The 23,702-nt window shown below is 47.5% G+C and overlaps 1 protein-coding gene across 2 annotated transcripts in view; it reads right to left on the reverse strand.

The window, feature by feature from the left end:
* RASSF2 (Ras association domain family member 2) overlaps positions 1-23,702 on the reverse strand; it is a 41,779-nt gene that overhangs the window by 16,535 nt on the left and 1,542 nt on the right. For both annotated transcript variants that reach the window (XM_082230464.1, XM_082230465.1), the window contains exons 2-4: positions 5,643-5,734; positions 3,617-3,692; positions 1,637-1,788 (exon numbers count right to left, since the gene is read on the reverse strand). In XM_082230464.1, coding sequence (XP_082086590.1) covers positions 1,637-1,788; positions 3,617-3,692; positions 5,643-5,701 — 287 coding nt within the window. In that variant the 5' untranslated portion in view covers positions 5,702-5,734. The remainder of the gene's footprint in view (positions 1-1,636; positions 1,789-3,616; positions 3,693-5,642; positions 5,735-23,702) is intronic.

The raw sequence follows: 23,702 nt of genomic DNA on the forward strand, positions 1-23,702 counted from the left end.
CAGGAAGCAGGGATAAAATTATGTGTGAGGCTTAAATATTTTTGAATGCTTTGCTTAGTAAAACAGCTCCCTGCATGCAGCAAAACAAGAAGAGGGAATTGCAAAATCTTTTGACCAAGGTGCACTTATTTTTTGCAGGCAGGGAAAATTCAAAACTGCAACCGTCCCTGGAGTCTGAAGCTCCAGCCTCCAGAATCCTACTACCACCTTCTGTGTAATGTGTAGAATGGATCTGTGCCATGTTAGCAACAGACTCTGGTTACAGCAGAAATTACTGAGCATTTCCCAAAGCTTTAAAAACAAAAACAGCAACCAAGAGGCTCTGTTGCCATCCTGACTATAATTTCTACTTACAAAAACTTTTTATTTATCTGCAACTTGTGATCATGTAGATTACAGTGTTCCACAAGCAGAAATAATCAAGGTCACAGTGCCACTTGTATAGTCTGGGCTGCATATTTTGCAGTTCCCAAGTTGGTTTGTTCATGGGGATCCTAGATGCAGACAGACCAGCCTTGTACTTGGCCGTATCTTATTTTCTACCCAAGGAGAAGGGGCAGAGAGCAGTGTGAGCCCAGCAGGGGCAGGACTTGAAATCTCTCCCCTAAAACCCGTCTACTTCTCCAGTGTTCAGGAAAATCAATGATATTTCTTGCCATTAAAAAAAAAAGGTTTATGATTTTCTCAGTTTGTTTCTGGCCCCAATCCACTCCCACCCTTGTTTCTACACATCAAGGTGCCGCTTTCCTTGCCGATATTACACGAGTTCAAACCCTCCCTTAAGTCCCTGATCACAGGAAAAGTTAAAACAAAATGGTCACGGTGATAGAATTATAGAGTGGGCAGGGACCCATCTAATCCCACTCCCTGAAGGGCAGGTACCACAACTAAAGCATTCCTGGCACAGGGCCAGTGGCGTAGCGTGGGGGGTGCAGGGGGGGCCGGCCGCACCGGGCGCAACATTTGGGGGTTAGGGTTAGGGGGCGCAAATGCACGGGTTAGGGGCGCAAATCCTTGCCCCGGGTGCTGACAACCCACGCTACGCCACTGCACAGGGCCACCCATCTCTGAATAAAAGCCTCTAATGACGGAGAGTCCAGTGCCAAACACCTCTTACCATCAGAAAGATCTTCCTAATGTTTAGTCAGAATCTCCTTCTTTGTCATTTGAATCCACTGGTTCGGGGCTTTCCCCCTGGAGCGGCAGAAAACAAGCTTGCTCCACCTTCCACGTGGCAGCCCTTCAGATGTTTGAAGAGGGTCATCATATCTCCTCTCATTCTCCTCTTCTCCAGACTAAACATACTCAGCTCCTTCAACCGTTCCTCATCAGGCCTGGTTTCCAGACCCTTCATCATCTTGCTCAGCCTCCTCTGCACACGTTCTAGCTTGTCAACCTCCTTCTTATATTGTTGTGTCCAGAACCGGACAAAGGACTCTGACCAAGGCAGAAGAGAGCAGGACTATGACTTCCCTCGATGTGGAAACTCGCCTTCTGTTGATGCAGCCTCAAATGCCATCAGCTTTCTTTAGCTGCTGCGTCACACTTGACTCATGTTAAGCTTGTGGTCTGCTAAGACCCCTAGATATTTTTCTCACACACACTCACACAAACCTGCCCTGGATTGTGTACTGACCCGTGTGCTCCCAGGTTGCAGCCGGAATGCCAGGAGGAGGACGAAGGCGGGGGGCGGATGCGCTGGTTGTCGTCTTGCATCTGTAAGCGGATGGGCCTGCGCAGCCCCCAGGAGATGTTCAGCAAGCCCTCCACGATGAACTCCCCTTCTTCCTAGAGGGCACATGAGAGAAGGGACTGAGGGATGGTCCAGAAGCTGGTCTGCTCCAAGGATGCTGCAGTAAACTTCCCCAAGCCCCAAGGATGCTGGTTCTACCTCCAGAGCTGGACCGCAGCTCTAATGGAAATGTTAACAAAATATACCCAAACCCTGCGCTATCTGAAAATGAAGAACAGCTTTTCAAAAGTTTGGCATCCATTTACTGAATAGATTAACGTAAAGGAAACATGGCTGGCAGCCACCCTCTTCTCATAGGCTCCTATGGATAAACATTATTGGATAATGTACTCTTGAAGGTTGTGACACGGGTGGCGCTGTGGGTTAAACCACAGAGCCAAGGACTTGCCGATCAGAAGGTCGGCGGTTCGAATCCCCGCGACGGGGTGAGCTCCCATTGCTCGGTCCCTGCTCCTGCCAACCTAGCAGTTCGAAAGCACCTCAAAGTGCAAGTAGATAAATAGGTACCACTTGGGCGGGAAGGTAAACAGCATTTCCGTGCGATGCTCTGGTTTGCCAGAAGCAGCTTAGTCATGCTCGCCACGTGACCCAGAAGCTGCCTTGGCCAATAAAGCGAGATGAGCGCAGCAACCCCAGAGTCGGCCACGACTGGACCTAATGGTCAGGGGTCCCTTTACCTTTACTCTTGAAGGACTCTGGAATTATAACACTGCTTTTGGAATAGTACCATTCCCTCCTTTCTCCTCCTATCCTTTCTTTATTTCCCCCCCTCTCTTTTCCCTTTCTCTTGGCTTTTCTCTTTTCTCTTGGTTTGCTCTTTTCTCTTTCTCTTGACTGTTGCTGCCATTGCTTTTTGTGTATTATAAAGTGAAAATAAAAGCAATCACCAAAAGAAAGGATGCTGGTTTCAACTATATTTATTTTGGTTCATAAGATTTACATACCAATTGATTGCTTTTCCCGCCAGCAGACCTGGTGCAAAAAGAGCTTTCGAGCTCTCCACCTTGCTTGCATTTAACTTGCACACTTTAAGCCAGCCCACCTTCAACCGCATGTGGTTGAAACTGTGCGAGTTAAACGTGCATAAGATGCAATCATACTGTATTCCTCTGGAAGGATCATTTTAGTTTTTAAATGCAGGTTTCCAGCCCTCCTGAACACATCATTAAAAGTGCATGGGCAGCACATGCTGAATTCTCAGAAGCTGGGAAAACAGGGAGGTCAAAAGAAAAACCCAGAGTCTGGGGGTGTCAGAGTTTTGGGGCCTTGCACAGTCCAAAAATAGTAAAGGTAAAGGTAAAGGTACCCCTGCCCGAACGGGCCAGTCTTGACAGACTCTGGGGTTTGTGCGCCCATCTCACATCTAGAGGCCGGGGGCCAGCGCTGTCCGGAGACACTTCCGGGTCACGTGGCCAGCGTGACAACGCTGCTCTGGCGAGCCAGAGCCGCACACGGAACGCCGTTTACCTTCCAGCTGGTAAGCGGTACCTATTTATCTACTTGCCCCCGGGGGTGCTTTCGAACTGTGGGCTAAAGCCTCAGCGCCTAGGGCTTGCCGATCGAAAGGTCGGCGGTTCGAATCCCCGCGGCGGGGTGCGCTCCCGCTGCTCGGTCCCAGCGCCTGCCAAAAATAGTAAAACTGGAATAAAAACTGAAATGTAAACTCTGCACTGCAATAATTCAAAAAGCATGCACCTATGAGCCTTTCTGCATGCATTACACCATTTGCAGGACCCAGCTCCTTTAGGCGCAGAGTTCTGGTGACATGGGTGCAGAGTTTCATTTTTGGAATCATGCCCAGGCACACACCCCTGGTCACAACATTCTCCCCTAACTTGTCTCTGCTTAGAAAGGTCTTCTCACCTCTCGATGCCGGAGCTGCAAGTTCTGGCCTTCGTAGTATAGGTTGTAGGTCTTCAAGTGCAACAACAGTTCATTTCTGGAAGATGTGGAACAAGAGCTGTTAGAAGAGCAAATGGAAGAGTTGTCCAGCTCTCTTTGCCACATGTGGTGGCTTTGTCCAAACGTTGCTGCTTTTTGCAATAAAATATTTAAGGTAATTGGAGCTGACGCCTGACCCCAAACTTGCTCCACTTTCATGGCTGTCCTGAGAAGCCTCCAAGGAAAGCCAAGGTTCCACAGAACATGCTTCTCCAGCCACACATTTCATTGTCCCATCAGAAAATGGCATGCACTTTCTGAGAGTCCTTTCAGAGTCCTGAAAGTTGGGGATAATTCAGAATGAAATCCCCAGGAGTCAGAAAAGGTTATTTATGTATGCAGCAACTGCGGCCCATGTTTTCTTAGCCCCCAAATGGAAAATGTTATGTACTGAAGTTCTCACCCTGGGCCAGCAGGGGGATACTGTAGATAGTTATGCAAATGAAGGATCAAAAAGTGATGTTCAGTGATTGGATAGTTTTAGAACGTTGCAACAGTTACAGTTGTTCTGTAGCTCTATATAAGCAGGCTGACGGAGCTCCTCAGCTCAGTTCTGTTCCAGCTTACAAAATAAAGAGCTGCTTTGGAGAAATCGCTGTGTCGTCTGCTATGTCAACCCACAACTTAACAGAAAACATGCGAGGTCCCAACCAAAAAGAATGGCAACTTAAGTTGACAGAATATGCACAACTTGCATGCTTAACATATAGAATAAGAGAACAAGAAGAACATATGTTTAAAGAAGACTGGAAAACATTTGTTGAACATATGGAATATAATTGTATACAGCTGAAAATGCTGGCAGCATTAAGATAAATTCAACAGTGTAAATAAGTTTCGATGGATGCAATAATCATGGAATACTGATTGGTATAGTTTTTGTTAAATATGCAGGGATTTAAGATATGTAAAATGAACCACAGAAAGAGAAGAAGGGAAGTCATTGATCTATCAAGGATGCAAAATAAGTATTTGAAATTGTAAAACAGAAAATTAATGAGAGAGATTGATTGCATGCACTCAAAGTCCATCTTCCTGTAGGGAGTTCTCTAGGCTAGAAATGAATGGTTGGTTGTAAATGCCCTCATTTCACTGTGCCCACAGCTTCATGACATACAGGCAACTCACAGCTTATGCAGCAGTTCGGTTCTGGCTGTCAAGTGTGTAAACACAAAATCACGTGAAGCCAGGAGCCCCTGGAACTGCCCCCAACCCACAGGAGGAGGACTCTTTATCTTGCTCTGGGAAGGTCACAGGAGGGCAGAGCCAGTGTGGTGTAGGGGTTAAGAGCGGTGGACTCAAAATCTGGTGAACCGGGTTCGATTCCCCGCTCCTCTACATGCAGCTGCTGGGTGACCTTGGGCTAGTAACACTTCTCTGAAGTCTCTCAGCCCCACTCACCTCACAGTGTTTGTTGTGGGGGAGGAAGGAAAAGGAGAATGTTAGCCGCTTTGAGACTCCTGAAAGGTAGTGAAAGGCGGGATATCAAATCCAAACTCTTCTTCTTCAGGGAGCCCACTAGGTGAGGCAACGCCTTCCTTACCGGCCTCCAGAACTGTCCCAGAGCCCTTTCCCAGGGGCCGGTGAAGAAGTCAGCCCTTTGCTTACTGGGCTTTGGAAAGGCGGTGCGAGGGCTCTCAGAGCATCCTTGAGTCCTCATGCCTCCTTCCCAAAGCCCAAAAAAGTGAGGGAGACTCTCTGGGTGTGCGGAGAACATAAATAAATGGAGAGCAAGGATTGGTGGGTTTCCTCCATTCTCTATTTATTCACCCCGCCACTCCAATTGCGTAAATATGATAGGCGTAAGATGCAAGTTGCCAGTACTCAGGTCTCTCCTCCCTTCCTTGCACGTGCTTGCAATTATACACAGACACCAACACACCAGACCCCAGGGACCCCTGCAAAGAACAAAGGTCTGCCCGGGACACACAGCCAACCTCTGACTTACTTCGAAATGTATTTGTCGTGCCCACAAGGGACCGGGTAGTTCTCACTTATGTAGTCCATCCTTGGAAAGTGTCTTTCATCAGGAACAGAGGCCTGTGGCGAAAGGGGAGGTGGGAAACCACTTTAAAGCACACAGCAATTTACTTTCTGAGATAAATGAAAAGAACATGCTAATCGTTCGTTCAATTCAATGGCGATTTTGCAGACCTCTAATGGGGTTCAGATCCATGGATTGTAGTGGGGAGGGAGGGGAGTCCAAAAGCTGCAGAAATGTGATACCCCTGCTTGTTTTCCTGGAAGACCATTCTGAGAAACAGGAGGTGGAATGGACTGGCCAGCACCTCAGGCCTTACTGCAATTACTATGTTTATTTCTATCCCATCTTCTGCCCGGACAGACACTTGAGGTGGGTTACACAAATCAAAACAACGCAAAGCATATATATATATATATATATATGCAGGTTTTGGTGTCTTCGGGTGTCTTCCCGTGTAAGAGTTGGGGTGTCTGGGCGACGTTTCGACGAGGTCTCACTCGTCATCTTCTGTTCCAGTAACAAGAAGCCGAAAGCACCAGCCTGAAGATGATGAGTGAGACCTCGTCGAAACGTCGCACAGACACCCCGACTCTTACACGGGAAGACACCCGAAGACACCAAAACCTGCATTCCTATACCCGTGAAAATCTACGAAAGCATATATATATATATATATATATATATATATATATATATATATATGCAGGTTTTGGTGTCTTCGGGTGTCTTCCCGTGTAAGAGTTGGGGTGTCTGGGCGACGTTTCGACGAGGTCTCACTCGTCATCTTCAGGCTGGTGCTTTCGGCTTCTTGTTACTGGAACAGAGCAGAATCTGGTGTTTGAGTTCCTATAAATACTGTTGAGGGGTGTGGTGTATAGCCTCCAACGTTCTGGGCAGAGAGGAAGTTCCTAGATTAGTGTGCCTTTTCTTCTTTTGTTCCTTAATTACTTGAGGGATATCTTGAGTGATTTCATGAGTGATATTCTGAATACCACTGGGTGGGTCATTAAGTGTAGATTAGTTGCTAAAGCTTTCGTGTCTTGACCTCTTGAGCTTGTGAAGAGTTTTTCTGAGAAGATGGCTGTGCTGCATTTAGTTGTGCTCTGGCTTGGCTTCGTGTATAGGGGCGAGCTGTGGTTTTGTGCCTTGTGCCAGCCAGATCTGTGTAGGGATTGCAGGGGGGTGCAGCATCCGGAGGTGCCACTATAGTTTGGCTACTGGATGGAGTCTGTAATATGTCTGTGGAGAGGGTCTGGGTTTGGGTCTGGTGTGGTTGATTGGAGACGGCGTTCTGTGTGCCTCTGGTTCTGGTGTCGGTTTTTGTGGGGAGGGCTAATTTCCAGATGTCTGGCAGGCGGGACGTGTCGTCACGCTTGTTCATGTTGTGAGGGTGTTTCTCTATCTCGATGGCTTCCATGATTATTCTCTTGTGGTGATGTTCCATGTTAAAGAGCAATTTGGAATCTGCAAAATTAATTTCGTGTCCTGTTTCTTTCATGTGTTGGAAAATCCCTACACAGATTGCACTGTGTTGCAATCCCTACACAGATCTGGCTGGCACAAGGCACAAAACCACAGCTCGCCCCTATACACGAAGCCAAGCCAGAGCACAACTAAATGCAGCACAGCCATCTTCTCAGAAAAACTCTTCACAAGCTCAAGAGGTCAAGACACGAAAGCTTTAGCAACTAATCTACACTTAATGACCCACCCAGTGGTATTCAGAATATCACTCATGAAATCACTCAAGATATCCCTCAAGTAATTAAGGAACAAAAGAAGAAAAGGCACACTAATCTAGGAACTTCCTCTCTGCCCAGAACGTTGGAGGCTATACACCACACCCCTCAACAGTATTTATAGGAACTCAAACACCAGATTCTGCTCTGTTCCAGTAACAAGAAGCCGAAAGCACCAGCCTGAAGATGACGAGTGAGACCTCGTCGAAACGTCGCACAGACACCCCGACTCTTACACGGGAAGACACCCGAAGACACCAAAACCTGCATATATATATATATATATATATAACAATTAAAACATTCAGGAGCCATTATGGCTAGAAGCCACCAATAGCCCTCTCCTCCATGAATTACCTTTTCTTTGGCATAATGTATTCTGCCTACTTATAATAATAATAATAATTTATTATTTGTACCCCGCCCATCTGGATGAGCCTCCTCAGCCACTCCAATCAAGTATTAAAAACAATACAACATTAAATATTAAAAACTTCCCTAAACAGGGCTGCCTTCAGATGTCTTTTAAAGAGAAGATAGCTGCTTATTTCCTTCACATCTGAAGGGAGGGCGTTCTACAGGGCGGGCGCCACTACCGAGAAGGCCCTCTGCCTGGTTCCCTGTAACTTGACTTCTCGCAATGAGGGAACCGCCAGAAGGCCCTCAGCGCTGAACCTCAGTGTCCGGGCAGAACGATGGGGGTGGAGGCGCTCCTTCAGGTATACTGGGCCGAAGCCGTTTAGGGCTTTAAAGGTCAGCACCAACACTTTGAATTGTGCTCAGAAACGTACTGGGAGCCAATGCAGATCTCTCAGGACCGGTGTTAGGTGGTCTCGGCGGCCACCCCCAGTCACCAGTCTGGCTGCCGCATTCTGGATTAATTGCAGTTTCCGGGTCACCTTCAAATGTAGCCCCACGTAGAACACATTGCAGCAGTCCAAGCTATGCTATGCTATGCAATTTGGACTGAACCTGTACATTGCTAAGTGACACAAAGTAGAGCACTGAAGCCCTCCAGCTGACCACACATTAGCCGCCCAGCTTCTGAAATTTTCACAGGCATCACACATATCTTTGAAGTCATGAGGACTAGATACTTAACAGGGAAAGAGAAAGCTCTCCAGTGCTGAATCTGACTCCTGTGCCGAATGCCACTCTGAACCCCATCTTCTTTTCCCTTTCTCTCTGGGATTTAATCTTACGCCACCTCTGGGCATAATCTCTTGTTTTGGCTGCTGTAGCTTAACAGGTGTCCACAAATCTTTCTTTGTATCTGCCTGAAGACGCAAAGCAGGAAGCCCAGAAGTCTTAACACTGCTGCATCCGCTGCTGTATCCGCCAAGCATTGTTCTTGGGTTGTGGGGAGCAAAACAGAAGCACTAAGAATATCACCACCTCCCAGCAAAGCGGCTGATGAAATTCTGAATTTCCTGCCTCCTCTGAGCTGCTTTCCTAACCAGCCTGACAGCTGTCTGTTTCATGCCCTCTCCTTCTGGGGCTGTTCAGCAATGAAGCTCAAGACTTGCACAAAGCAAAGGATAAAATGATATCTCCACCCCCACCCTATTTCCAAACTACAGTGCCGTTGTCTCTTCAAGACTGGCAGCGGTGGCTGGGAGTGCCTTTCTTCAGCTCTGGCTGGTTTGCTGGACTGGATCGTTGCAACACGCTCTGTGTGGGGCTGACCTTGAAGACGACTCGGAAACTTCGGTCAGTCCAAAACACAGGAGCTGGCTGGCTGGGGTTCCACTTAGATCTCATATAACCCATTTTGAAACAGCTGCGCTGTTTCTGGACCCAATTAAGGTGCTCACATTAGTGTTTAACGGTGCTATTTTTCTAGAAAAAGAGGTGCCGGAACTCACCATGAATGCCTCCCTTGTTCTCTTAGAATGGCAATGGCGTCTGTCTGAGAGGTGCCGGAACTGAGTTCCAGCTGGGAAAAAGCCCTGGTGTTTAAAGCCCTAAATGTCTCAGGCTCCAAAGACCTGAGAGGCTGCCTCCAAGATCAGAACAGGGGGACCCCTGGGTAGTTCCTCCAACCTAGAAGGCTTGGCATGGTGGTGGTCCAGGCAAGAGTGCCTTCTCTGTGGTGGCCCCTTAGCTGTGAAACTCCCTCCCTGCAAAGGTGCATCTGGCATCTGCATTGTACGGCTTTTGGAGGATGGTTGTAAGTTGTTTTTAGTTGTTATTAATATTGTGCTTTAATGCTGTAAAGGTACCCCTGACTGTTATGTCCAGTGAGAGACGACTCTGGGGTTGTGTGCTCATCTCGCTCTGTAGGCTGAGGGAGCTGGCGTTTGTCCACAGACAGTTTCCGGGTCATGTGGCCAGCATGACTAAGCTGGCGAACCAGAGCAGCACACGGAAACACCGTTTACCTTCCTGCCAGAGTGGTACCTATTTATCTACTTGCACTTTGACTGCTAGGTTGGCAGGAGCAGGGACCAGGCAAGGGGAGCTCACCCCGTCGCAGGGATTTGAACCGCCGACCTTCTGATTGGCAAGCCCTAGGCTCAGTGGTTTAGACCACAGCGCCACCCGCATTGTTACCCATGCTCAAACCTTAGGGTGAAGGGCAGGTAATAAACAAACAAACCATTTGCCCTCCCCAGCACCTGAGGGCCACAAGCGAGCCAAGGGGGCACTTGGGCAGGCCACCTCTCCCACAGTGCTCCACCTGAGGCTTGCTGCCTTAAACAAATGCAGCCGGGGAGGGGCACACCTAGCACACACCCCGTGAGCAGCGCATGCAAGACATCCCCTGGAAGCACACAGCCAGGGCTGACTACCTCTCTGTCTGCTTTCTCAGGCAAGGGTCTTTGCCAAAGGCACTGCCCGGGTCATGCTGGGCGATGGGGACTCAGCAGGCAAGATGGAGAGACGTCCTAACCAGGCCAGGAACAGCAAAACCATCTCTAGCAATGCACTGGCTCAGGTGCATGGGAATGGGGTGGGGGCAGGGGGAGGATTTTCCACCCCCCCCCCCAGAGGAGCAAGTTCCAGAGTTTTAACTATGTGTTGTGCGAATAAGTCCTTTCTTTCATCTCTCCTGAATCTCCCAATGTTCAGCTTCACTGGATGTCCAAAAGTTTAGTGTTACGAGGGAGAGAGTTAAAGCTTATCTCTATCCACTTTCTGCATGCCAGGCTTCGTCTTAAAAACTCCTGACATGTCTTACTCGCCTTTTCTCTAAACTAGAAAGTCATAAATGCTGCATCTTAGATCTCCCACATCCTGCCTGGTTTAGCCCTGAGCTTAGATACAGATGGGGTTTCCTGTGTGCATTTGGGGTGGGTGGGTGCAGGGAGCAGAGGACAACAGCTCGGCTGGACTGAAAAGCAGAGAGTTTGCTAGGAATCCAAAGACTCCCACCAGATGCTCTGCAGGATTTGTTCTTCTCCATCCTTGACACCTGGGACCAGAGTGAGGCTTCCGCAGACCACTGTCAAGTCATTCACCATGTCAGGAAACCCCTGGGCAAGAGATGTTGGACACAATATAATGACTGGGAAAGGTTGTGGAAGAAAGGGGTTAAGTTTACTGAATGTATGGTATTAAAAGAAAACATTAGGAAAATGATGTATAGATGGTACTTAACCCTGGTAAAATTAGCAAAGATTTACTACACGAATGATAATTTATGTTGGAAGTGCAAAGAAAAGAAGGCACCTTTTATCACATGTGGTGGACATGTCCCAGGGTTAAGGACTTCCGGGGAAAGATTTATAATGAGTTGAAAACAATGTTGAAAAATACATTTGTTAAGAAACCAGAAGCCTTTTTACTTGGAATAATAGGACTGGAATTGCCCAAAAAAGATGTTAGATTATTTTTGTATGCCACTACAGTGGCAAGACTGCTATTAGCTAAAAATTGGAAATCTCAAGGAATACCAACTGTAGAAGAATGGCAGATGAAGATGTTGGACTTTTTGGAGCTGGCTGACCTGACTGGAAGAATCTGCGATCAGAAAGAAGAGGAACGCCAAGAAGATTGGAAGAAATTTAAAGACTATCTAGCTAAATATTGTAATATAAGATAATTAGAAGTCACTTGAAAGTATCAATTAGGTTTAGGATTAGAATAAGGAGTTGTAAAAAACTATGGATTTAGACTAATAAGAAAAGAGAAAAAGATAGTAAATTGAAGGATTTAATTTTATTAGAAAGAGGATTTTGGAAAACTTACAAGGTGATAAAATGACATTCAGTTAGGGGGGATTTGAGGAAGTCAGACAACAATGAAAGATAAAATGGGTTCTAGAAGTAATAAGTGTTTATATTTATATTTTTATTTTCTTTCAGTATAGTACTGTCTTTTCATTTGTGTGTATTATATGTTATATTTGTCATAAATGTAGAAAAACAATAAAAAATTGGGGGGGGAGGAAACCCCAGCCCTCCATTCTGCATCCTGGAGAACAACGAGAGGTTCAGAGCTGGCAAAAGCAGCACTGAGGTCCTTGAGAAAGAACCCCCCCAACCCTTAAAAGTACAGCTCACACGTCCTGCTCAAAAGGACCCCTCAAAGATAAGGCTCCAAGGCTTCTGTGATTCGCAAACACAATTTCCATCAGAAGCAGCTGAGTTGCTGCCTCTTTCCAGATGTGGGAGCTTAATTCTGTCTGGCAACCCAAGCTCTGAGCATCCACTGCACCGGTTAGGAGGAAGGAGCAGAGCCAGCTGTGCAAGGAAGCATCTCTCCCTCCAGAGAGGAGAGTTTGGAAGCAGCTGCACTAAAGAGAAGCAAGCAGGGGCAGAAGAAGGCGCCAGTTCAGACCACGGGCCCATTTGCAGTAGGAAAAGCGGAGCAGAGTGGTCCCAAATGGGTGTAGCTAAAGGAGGAGGAGGGCTGGAGCTACAAGGCAAACAGAACTTTCTTTTTAACTGGTATGTGTGTGGACACAAGAACAGCTTGCAGGATCAGGCCAGTGGGGGCCTATCTAGTATAGCAGGGCCCTCTTCCCCCCCCCCCTGCAGCTTCCAGCAACTGGTATTCAGAAACATCGCTATCTCCAACTGCAGAGGCAGAGCGCAGCTGTCATGGCTAGTAGCCATCGACAGCCCTCTCTTCCATGAATTTGTCCATCTTCTTTCAAAGCCACCCAAGCTGAAGGCCACGACTGCTTCCTGTGGGAGGGAGTTCCACGGTTTAACTACGCCCCGCGTGAAGTACGACTTCTTTGTATCTGTGCATGTCGGTTTCCCGCTATTGTAAGGCCTTAATTTCTAGTCAACTAGTTTATGTTTTTATTACTGCTTTCATTCTTGCGAGCTGCTCTGACCTTTTTAGGAGCATTGATGAAATCAAAATACCTGCAGGAGATGTTTTAAATTTTGAATTCTTTGCACTACTTGCCCACCTTGAAATGACTCAGCCGTGAAGCTGGATGTCACCCAGCACTGGAAGCCCAGTGCCCACTGTTTACTCACCAGGGCTGATTCTGCATTCGCTTTATGTGTGCATGCATTAAAAAAATTTTGGGAGGGCCACAGTTCCCCCCCCCCCCCCAGTTATGGGGATAAAATGCCGCTGGGGAGACAACATATGCTGCCTCCTGCCTAAGCTTCTTTGAGGAAGCTTTAAAAAGCCACACAATTAATGTTGGGGCCTTTGTGTGCAGTGCAAACACTGGTGTGTTGTGAGGATGCAAAGCTTTGCAATAATCCAACCTAGAGTGACATTGGCCTTTGGACCAGCTGTTACGCCTGCCGTCCATTCCTCCTGCAGCAGGACCACTGGGCCTCCCCTCTCTCCCCGCCTCCCTCCTCCATCTCGGTCTGCTCTTGGAGGCAGCCCTTCCCATCTGGCCTTGCCAAAAGTCGCTCCATTTGTCAGCCTCTCTCCTGTTAATGGAGACACAGAACCATCCATCTGCTTCATGGCAGCGTAGCTCCCAGCTGCCCAGGGATGAGCGATGGAGGAAGGAACAGAGGAAAGAGAAGGGAAGGAAAAAGGCCAACCACACTAGGTATGGAACAACATGCAGAAGCACAAAAATAAACTCCACAGCACACCGCGCTACCCTGCTTAAAAGAGGTTATTCTGCACACACCATCACCTTATTCGGGCATGTGGTACCCATTTAAAGGTAAAAGTAAAGGGACCCCTTTACCCTGATGCTTTTGAATTAAGGTGCTGGAGGAGACTCTTGAGAGTTCCATGGACTGCAAGAAGATCAAACCTACCCATTCTGAAGGAAATCAGCCCTGAGTGCTCACTGGAAGGACAGATCCTGAAGCTGAGGCTCCAATACTTTGGCCACCTCATGAGAAGAGAAGACTCCCTGGAAAAGACCCTGATGTTGGGAAAGATGGAGGGCACAAGGAGAAGGGGACAACAGAGGACGAGATGGTTGGACAGTGTTCTCGAAGCTACAAACATGCGTTTGACCAAGCTGCGGGAGGCAGTGGAAGACAGGAGTGCCTGGCGTGCTCTGGTCCATGGGGTCATGAAGAATCGGACACGACTAAATGACTAAACAACAACAACAAAGGGACCCCTGACAGCTAAGTCCAATCGCAAACGACTCTGGGGTTGCGGCGCTCATCTTACTTTACTGGCGTTTGTCCGCTCCGCAGAATTTTTCCGGGTCATGTGGCCAGCATGACTAAGCCACTTCTGGCGCAACGGAACACCAACACCAGAGCAGTGCATGGAAATGCCATTTACCTTCCCGCCGGAGTGGTACCTATTACTTTGCAACAGCCAGAGACTAGTACTAAAAGAGTCTTAGAACTAATTGAGGAATTTGGTCAAGTAGCAGGATTTAAACTGAATATGCAAAAAACCAAAGTGTTAGAGAAAAATCTAACAATGGCAGAAAAAGACAAGTTTCAGAGGGAAACAGGTTTAACAATAACAAAAAAGGTGAAATATCTGGGTGTGAACTTGACTTCTAAAAATGTAAACCTATTTAAAGACAATTATGATAAATGTTGGGCAGAGGTGAAGAAAGATCTAGAAATATGGTCAAGATTGAGACTTTCCTTGTTAGGCCGAATTGCTGTCATTAAGATGAATGTATTGCCTAGAATGTTGTTTTTATTCCAGACACTCCAGATCTTGGATAAGATGGACTGTTTCAAGAGGTGGCAAAAAGACATATCAAAATTTGTCTGGCAGGGCAAAAAGCCCAGAATAAACTTTAAGATTTTAACTGATGCAAAAGACAGAGGGGGTTTTGCCCTGCCGGACTTGAGACTTTATTATGAATCGGCAGCTTTTTGCTGGCTGAAACAATGGCTACTTCTTGAGAATACAGATATTTTGGATCTGGAAGGGTATGATAATAGATTTGGCTGGCATGCATACATATGGTATGACAAGGTAAAATCGCATAAAGGCTTTAAAAACCATATTGTGAGGAAAGCACTGTATAATGTTTGGATAAGATATAAAGATTTGTTGGAAAGTAAAACCCCTAGGTGGTTATCACCAATGGAGGCTAAAGAGATAAAAAAACTAAATATGGAGTCCAATTGGCCAAAATACTGTGAAATTTTAGAACAAGATGGTGAAAGAGTTAAATTGCGGGTCATGTGGCCAGCATGACTAAGCCACTTCTGGCGCAACGGAACACCAACACCAGAGCAGTGCATGGAAATGCCATTTACCTTCCCGCCGGAGTGGTACCTATTAATTTACTTGCACTTTTTGGCATGCTTCCAAAATGCTAGGTTGGCAGGAGAAGGGACCAAGCAACGGGAGCTCACTCTATCACAGGGCTTCGAAACACCGACCTTTTGATCGGCAAGCCTAAGGCTCAGTGGTTTAGATCACAGCGCCACCCACCTCCCTTCTGGTACCCATTTACTTCTTGCATTTTTTTCAAGGTGGCGTACATGGTTTCCCCACTTGTCATGTAATCCCAACAACCCTGTGAGGTACATTAGGCTGAGAGAAGACAGTGACTGGTTCAAGGTCACAAAGTGAGCTTCATGGCCAAGTGGGGAATCAAAGCCTCGTCTCCCATGTCCCTGGCTTCCATGGCCAGTCAGGGCTACCCATGGACCCTGAATGCACAAAGAGGTCCTCAAGAACACCCAGTGGAAACCTCAACTTTCAGTGCCGGCCGTGGCTCAGTCTGAAAGCAGGGTGTGTTTGCTTCCAACATGGGGACAGGAACCCTGAGAGATGGAGGTTCCTTCCATTGGAAATGGAAAAGGAGACCACTCTGTCAGACTAACACCGGGTGCTTGGTGTGGGGCTGTTGAAGGGAGGGGGCTGACCCCACACTTTCCTGCAAGCTATTTCATGTGATGGGAACCAGACAGCTGAACAGGGCTTTGGACAGTCCCATGGCTGAACTGAGGAAACCAGATCCACCAGCATTTCATAAATGAATCCAGGGACGCCCTGGTCACCTCCCTCTTCCCACCCCAAGGCTCAGAACCTTCCTCCCACCCTGACCCACTGCCAAAGGCACAACTCAGTTGTGTAATGATGAGCGCCAACTGGAACTTTTCCAGTGTTTTATTACTGCAGATCATGGCATCAGTACAGCTGGCATAAACTTGATTTACAATAAACCCCTCAATGGACTTTCCTGACCCTGATAAGAGTCCTTATCTCCTGGAAAAGCTTCCTCATCTCTCAAGACTTTATGTAAATATCAGCACAGTAATCTGTTGTTAGCAAAATTTAATTCACATCTCCTCTAAAAAGAATGGGCTCCACATAGAAGACAGGAAACAAACAAAGATAAACCAGTTTGTCATTTCTCACTAGGATTATATTCTTTCAACTACAAACTAAGTCAGGTAAGCAGAATAACTAGCAGACAGGAACTTGTAAGAAATGAATAATGAAACAGAGGAATCAAGGTGTTCTTACCAAATTACTCATCTAAAAGACCCCTTCCCTTCTCCATAACCTCACATTGGCTCCAAACAGTACTTACACTTTCAATGCTTTGTCAGCTCTAACAGCTCCAATATGGACCCCTTTTCACACTGTGCTCTCAAGGACCAGCCTGAGAGCTTTGCTCCAGGTATCCACTCCTCTCTCCCCTTCCCTTGTTGCTGTACTTTTAGCATGAGTCTGTGTCAAACGCCACACATTCTCTCTTTAGGCTTTTGACAAGGAACCTCCTTGTCCTCTTTAGATCAAGCTGTGTCTGTAGTGTGCGAGTTGCTGCCTGCTTCTACTGTAACTTTGCTCTCTGAAGCAGCATGTACACACACCGCCAGTTTCATGACAAATAATAAGCCAACCATTTGGACAAGGGAGTGAGTGCTGGATATGCAGACACACACTTGTGTAACAGTCGCTTCTGCTCAACTCCTTTAGAAGCCAAGAGGTCATTTGATCCTTAGGTTAAAGATATACTACCAACATCTATTCATCCTGCAATAGGTTACTAGCTGCCCAAGAGGCAGCTCAGCAGCTGAAGTGTGGGCACAACGACAGAGTGAGCATTGATTGGCATCTTCAGTGTTCAGCCGCATGCACAACACTGGGCTCCACCAACCAGGCACCTTTGGGACATTTTGAGCGGCAACTCCGATCAGATTCAGACAACACAACTGTAACAGGGCAGCTGTTACAGGGCTGCCAGGGCAGCTGTTTACCAGCTCCATCTGGTACGCAGGCTGAGACCCTATCTGCCTGCGGACTGTCTCGCCAGAGTGGTGCATGCTCTGGTTATCTCCCGCTTGGATTACTGCAATGCGCTCTACGTGGGGCTACCTTTGAAGGTGACCCGGAAACTACAACTAATCCAGAACGCGGCAGCTAGATTGGTGACTGGGAGCGGCCGCAGAGACCACATAACACCGGTCTTGAAAGACCTACATTGGCTCCCAGTACGTTTCCGAGCACAATTCAAAGTGTTGGTGCTGACCTTTAAAGCCCTAAATGGCCTCGGTCCAGTATACCTGAAGGAGCGTCTCCACCCCCATCATTCTGCCCGGACGCTGAGGTCTAGCGCCGAGGGCCTTCTGGGGGTTCCCTCACTGCGAGAAGCCAAGTTACAGGGAACCAGGCAGAGGGCCTTCTCGGTAGTGGCGCCTTCCCTGTGGAACACCCTCCCACCAGATGTCAAAGAGAACAACAACTACCAGGGTTTTAGAAGACATCTGAAGGCAGCTCTGTTTCGGGAAGCTTTTAATGTTTGATGTATTATAGTATTTTAATATTCTTTTGGAAGCCGCCCAGAGTGGCTGGGGAAGCCCAGCCAGATGGGCGGGATATAAATAATAAATTATTATTATTATTATTATTATTATTATTATTATTATTATTATTATTATAAGATGCTGGGGCTGATGGGAGCATGTTGATGCTGACTTAAGACAGATGGCAGTTGTAGGTTGTGTAATACACTATACCAGGCATAGGCAAACTGGGCCCTCCAGATGTTTTGAGACTACAATTCACATCATCCCTGACCACTGGTCCTGTTAGGTAGGGATGATGGGAGTTGTAGTCCCAAAACATCTGGAGGGCCCAGTTTGCGGGTGCCTGCACTATACCTTTAAAGCACAATTGGAGCAAATCCTATCCCTCAAACAATTCCGGGCACTGCAGTTGCAAAGTTACAGTTCCCAGCAATCCTTAACAAACTCCAGTGCCCAGAATGCTTTGATGGGGGAAATGTGCTTTGAATGTGCTTCAAAGGTACAGCACATCTGCAACCCCAGCTTGAAACATCTGGTGGGCACCTGGCTGAAGAAAGCTGCAAGCCAGAGAAGTGTAGCAGAGATGTATTTGCTGGCCAACTCGGAACTCCAGCAGGGAGACGTCTGAAAACCGACACACAGCACCAAATCTAGCAGCATTTTTACAAGGTTTTGTTTTGTTGCTAAGAGTAAAAACAAAAACCAAACCAGGACAGTGATCTAGCAGAGATCAGAAAACAGGGACAGCTGGAGGGGTTGCATGACTCCTGGCCTTAGGGAGAGAATTTCTGATCCTTGTGATTCCCAGAGAGTTACCTTTGCCTACAGAAAGAAATGCCAAGGGCAGACATACGAAGGCATGCCATCCGGTGGCACCTTTGAGGACTGGGCTGCCTCCCCCAGGGAGCCTGCAGGCCCATCCTCTGAAGTGACAGCTCCCATTTCAAAAAAGGAGACCCCAGTCTGCTTTCTCACAAGAGAAACAGGCTTCTTTTGGCATCAGTTCCCCAACTTATAGAATCAAGAGAACCTAAATGGCAGGATCAGCCACAATACATTTTGCTTCCATTTCACATACATAAACACTCTTGGGGGCCAAACTGGCACCCCCCACGAAAGCCATAATCCAAACTAAAAATAACTTTAAAACTATTTTCTTGATCCCAGCAAGGCCATCTGCTCTGCAAACCAGCAGCTGCTACCCAGGTGAAGCAGCAGCGAAATTGCCCCCTAATCCAAAGTCTGGCTGCCAGACCGTTCAGGAGAGAAATGGTGCTCAGCTCCCCTGGGCAGCACCAGGGCAAAGGATCAAGAGGGAAGTGAAATGGCACTAAGCATCTGTTTGCTGAGACTAACTTTCAATCATTTAATTTTGTACTTTCAACAGATTTACCATCTTAGCTTACAAACACACACACACACACACACACACACACACACACACTTCCTGTATAAGATTTCTTATTTCTTACATTCAAAGCACACCTTTCTTTCCACCAAGAAGTCCAAGGTAGCACACATAGTTCTCCCCCTCCCCATTTTATTATCCAACAACCCTGGCCCAAGATCACCCAGCAAGCTTCCTGGCTGAGTAGGAATTTGAACCCTGGTCTCACAGGTCCTAATCTGACACTCTAACACAGGGGTCAGCAAACTTTTTCAGCAGGGGGCCAGTCCACTGTCCCTCAGACCTTGTGGGGGGCTGGACTATATGGGGGGGATGAATGAATTCCTATGCCCTAACAAATAACCCAGAGATGCATTTTAAATAAAAGCACACATTCTACTCATGTAAAAGTACCCTGATTCCTGGACCGTTTGCGGGCCGGATTTAGAAGGTGATTGGGCCGATCCGGCCCCCGGGCCTTAGTTTGCCTACCCATGCTCTAACACTACATGTCAGAAGATCCCTACATGGTGCCCAATCAATCCTGAGTAGAAGTATGTAAAGGTAAAGGTATCCCTGACCATTAGGTCCAGTCGCGGACGACGCTGGGGTTGCGGCACTAATCTCGCTTTACTGGCCAAGGGAGCCGGCGTACAGCTTCCAGGTCATGTGGCCATCATGACTAAGCCACTTCTGGTGAACCAGAGCAGTGCACGGAAACACTGTTTACCTTCCTGCCAGAGTGGTACCTATTTATCTACTTGCACTTTGACGTGCTTTCGAACTGCTAGGTTGGCAGGAGCTGGGACCGAGGAACGGGAGCTCATCCCGTTGCGGGGATTCGAACTGCTGACCTTCTGACCGGCAAGCCCTAGGCTCTGTGGTTTAAACCACAGTGCCACCCACGTCCCAGAATAGAAGTGTGAATTTCACCCTATTCTGCATCTTGCATATGCTTCACACAAGGATCTGGTTCACACATGCATGCCTCTGTTTCTTGACACCTGATGGTAGCAGCTGAATGTGACAGAAGTTCTATTTGTGCTGCTACATCCAATCACAGAAAGGAAGCAGGTTCCTGGTTGATCTGGACTGGTATCCATCATCTTTGCTGGCCTGAGAACTGCAGCTTCTTTCAGATAAGCGAAGCCTTGAGGTGAGCCCACCCCCACATGCCTCCCCCAACGTTTTGCTGCTTCTGACTGGGAGGTCTGTGGCAATCTGCAGCAAGGGCTTAAATCCAGCCCAAATGCAACTCAGCAAGCCAGTCTCTCTAACACACTCTAATGAAGCAACAGCATGTCAGCGCTGGAAGAGCCCAGCAGCGGATCTTGCATAAAATTCAAGGCTTCCTTCTGAAAGAGCAAGCAAGAACATAAGAACAGTCCTTCTGCTGGATCCAGCCAATAAGAATAAGAAGAATAAGAATATATTTATTGTCATTGCCCCCTTCGGGGACAACGAAATTACTTGACTGCTCCATAAAAACACTAATTAAACAATACAATATAATACAGCAAGGGAGATTTGATGACTTTCAAGGTCCGGGCTTCCCATTCAGGGCCGAGATCGCTCTGGAGAAGAAGCTGTTCTTAAGACGACTCGTTCTTGTCTTCATCGTCCTGTATCTCCGTCCCGACAGCAAGAGCTCGAAGAGACAGTGACCAGGATGCGATGGATCTTTTACTATGTCCAGTGCCTTCCTATGGCACCTTGTGGCATAAATCTGCTCTAAGGTGGAGAGTGGGCAGCCAACAATGCTCTCTGCTGCCTTAACAACCCTGCACAACCCCATCCCGTCCTGGGCAGTACAGCTTCCGTACCACACACATAAGCCATAAGTGAGCACGCTCTCAATGGCACAGTGATAGAAGGCAAGCAGCAGTTTCTGCGGAAGATGGTTTTTCCTTAGTATTCTCAAAAAGTACAGTCTCTGCTGCGCCTTCTTCACAAGCCCCCTTGTGTTGACACTCCAGGACAGATCCTCTTGTAATTCAATGCCCAGAAATCTGAACGTTGTTACCCTCTCCACACAGACCCCATCAATCAAAAGTGGCTGGACGTTGCCACTTTTTATGGTCCATCTAGTCCAGGATCCCGTTCTCACAGTGGCCAACCAGATGTCCATGGGAAACCAGCAAGCAGGATGTGAGCACAAGCCCTCTCTCCACCTGTGGCCTCCAGCAACCGCCTCCATCTCAGCTGGAGACAACTTTCTGCAGCTCAGGCAAATTATGGAGATCACTCATGCACACATTTTCCCCTATTTTGCATGGTGACTTTTATTTAATTGCTTGAATTAAATCCAGAGGATCCCAGGGCAGCACACAATAATAAAAATACGATGTAATTTCACGAAACCCCAATACTATTCTTCAAACAGGGATAGGAAACTTCCGATTCAACATTTTATGGAAAGCCACATTGCCAAGTGCCAACCAAGTCTTGCTTTGCTCAACAGGGGAAGTTCCTACTGTTGCAGCAGCCTTAGGCACTCGGGAAAGCCGCTGACTTGGCTTAAAATTAATGGGAACTGAATATACTTTGGCTTGGCCAGATTTCCCCATGGCTCTCAAAAGTTGTTCTTAGCCAAATTTAAGCACACAACAACACACTGCCACCCTTCGAGGAAGGATACAGTTTCTGCCCTGGTGGCATAATTCCCCCTGGGGCTCTTTGCTTAAAGTCAGAATTGCTGCAGCCTTACAGTTCTGGAAATCGCCCCCTTTGGCTCTGCCTCTGGACTTTCCTCCGCAAGCAATGCCTTCCCTCTTGCCAGCTGCGGTTCCCTGCACCCTTCTGCCAAGAATCCCAAATCCTTGGCTTAGAAACCCACCCTGCACTCTCCCACTGATCTTTCTTCCTTCTGTTTCAATTAACCCATCCATTAGGTCTCTATGGCTGCAGGCACCAGGGTCCACTTGGAACCCTCTCTCCTGTTTCCTCTCTTCTAACAGTTCCCTTGCTCGCCGTAGTTCTATAGCTCTCCACAGCCTTAAAAAGTGAATCCAGACTTTTGGCTGCCTCAGGGCTGGCCGGCCAGCCCATAAGGCAGACTGAAGTGGCTGCCTCAGGCTGCAGAACCCCACATGGGGTGGCACCCCCATTGCCACTGCTGGGGTCATACGATTGCGGCTTCCGGTGGGAGCTCACAAACTCTCACTGGAAGCCACTGCACCATCCAGGTGCACCTATGCAAATAAATTCCACCTGTCCAAGTGGAATTCATAGCCAACAAAACTAATTATTAGTCTGCCTGCTCAAATATGCATATATTGCAATTTCTGGGCACTTTGATAGCACGGAAGGCAAAGGCAAACCTTTTCTAATTTGTAAATAAATAGTTTCCTTGCCTGGTTGCCTGGGTCTAGTTTTCACTTGTGCTGGGCAAATGGGCAAATCTGCTACTCGGAACCCTCTGGCACACTAATAAGGAAATTAATCAGCTTGAGCATTTGGTTTTTGTATCTCCCCTTCCAAAAGTTAGGAAACGAGCCCAGCTTAGAACAAAAAATGCTTCTCTCTGCTTAATGCAGCATGTTCACTTAAGCCTCATTAAGGTTTTCCAGACACTGTTTAACTCTTCTGAAATCTTTTTTCCTAGATTTTCAGCATTCAGCAACAATTTATTTTGTAGCACAATTTAGTTTAGCATCCATTCCTTGCTTATTTCATTACATTTCTACCCCACCTGCCATGGAATTCAAGAGCAGCAAAGCCACGAAAGGGTACAAAGCAGGTCCCCAGGTGTGGATCGGAGTACATTGAACCCAAGTGTGTTTCCAGGGTTCATGAGTCCTCCTCTGGGGGTGGGGGGCTTGTTAAACAAAGCGGGGCTCTCCGGTCTGTTTAGGTTTGGCCTACCGGAGCTGCTAGGGGACGCGGGGGGGGGCACTGTGGGTTAAACCACAGAGAATAGGACTTGCCGATCGGAAGGTCGGCGGTTCGAATCCCCGTAACGGGGTGAGCTCCCGTTGCTCGGTCCCTGCTCCTGCCCACCTAGCAGTTCGAAAGCATGTCAAAGTGCAAGTAGATAAATAGGTACCGCTCCAGCGGGAAGGTAAACGGCGTTTCCGTGCGCTGCTCTGGTTCGCCAGAAGCGGCTTAGTTGTGCTGGCCACATGACCGGCTCCCTTGGCCAATAAAGCGAAATGAGCGCCGCAACCCCAGAGTCGGTCATGACTGGACCTAATGGTCAGGGGTCCCTTTACCTTTACTGGAGCTGCTGGGGACTGAACCTGGGAACTTTTACATGCAAAGTTTGTGTTCTGCCACTGAATGGCATCTTCTCTGACCCAACTGCTTAGTGACAAGATGGAAATCGAGAAGGCCTGAGTCTTAATGGCAGAGCTATCAAGATTGTTAGGGTCCTTTTAGAACACAAAAAAGCTGAAGCTAGGAATGCATATGTTTAGTACTCCTAAAACAACCTGATCACTAGAAAAAGTCAGAGAATTAAATGTTGTTCATGCTGCCCACCAAAACTGAACACAGAAGAACTGTTGGTTTGTGCCGCCTGCAGAATCAGTTAAGAACCGAGAACAAACCACATATGAACTATCAGGGAAGAATGTGGTGCTCCACCCCTCTTTCACACAGTCTTGGTATGGGAGGAAGAAATGAAGAAGGGGCAGCCAGCAACTGATTCTTCTGCACTTGGAAGCCATTGATTCCAGAGCTGGATATTATTATTTTGAATATTACCCATCCTTCAGGGACAGAGCAGATTAAGAAATATGCAGATGTGGTGCTCTAGAAGAGATCTTGCTGAACA

The sequence above is a fragment of the Podarcis vaucheri genome, assembly GCF_965113315.1.
Source record: "Podarcis vaucheri genome assembly, chromosome: 7".
NCBI lineage: Eukaryota > Metazoa > Chordata > Lepidosauria > Squamata > Lacertidae > Podarcis > Podarcis vaucheri.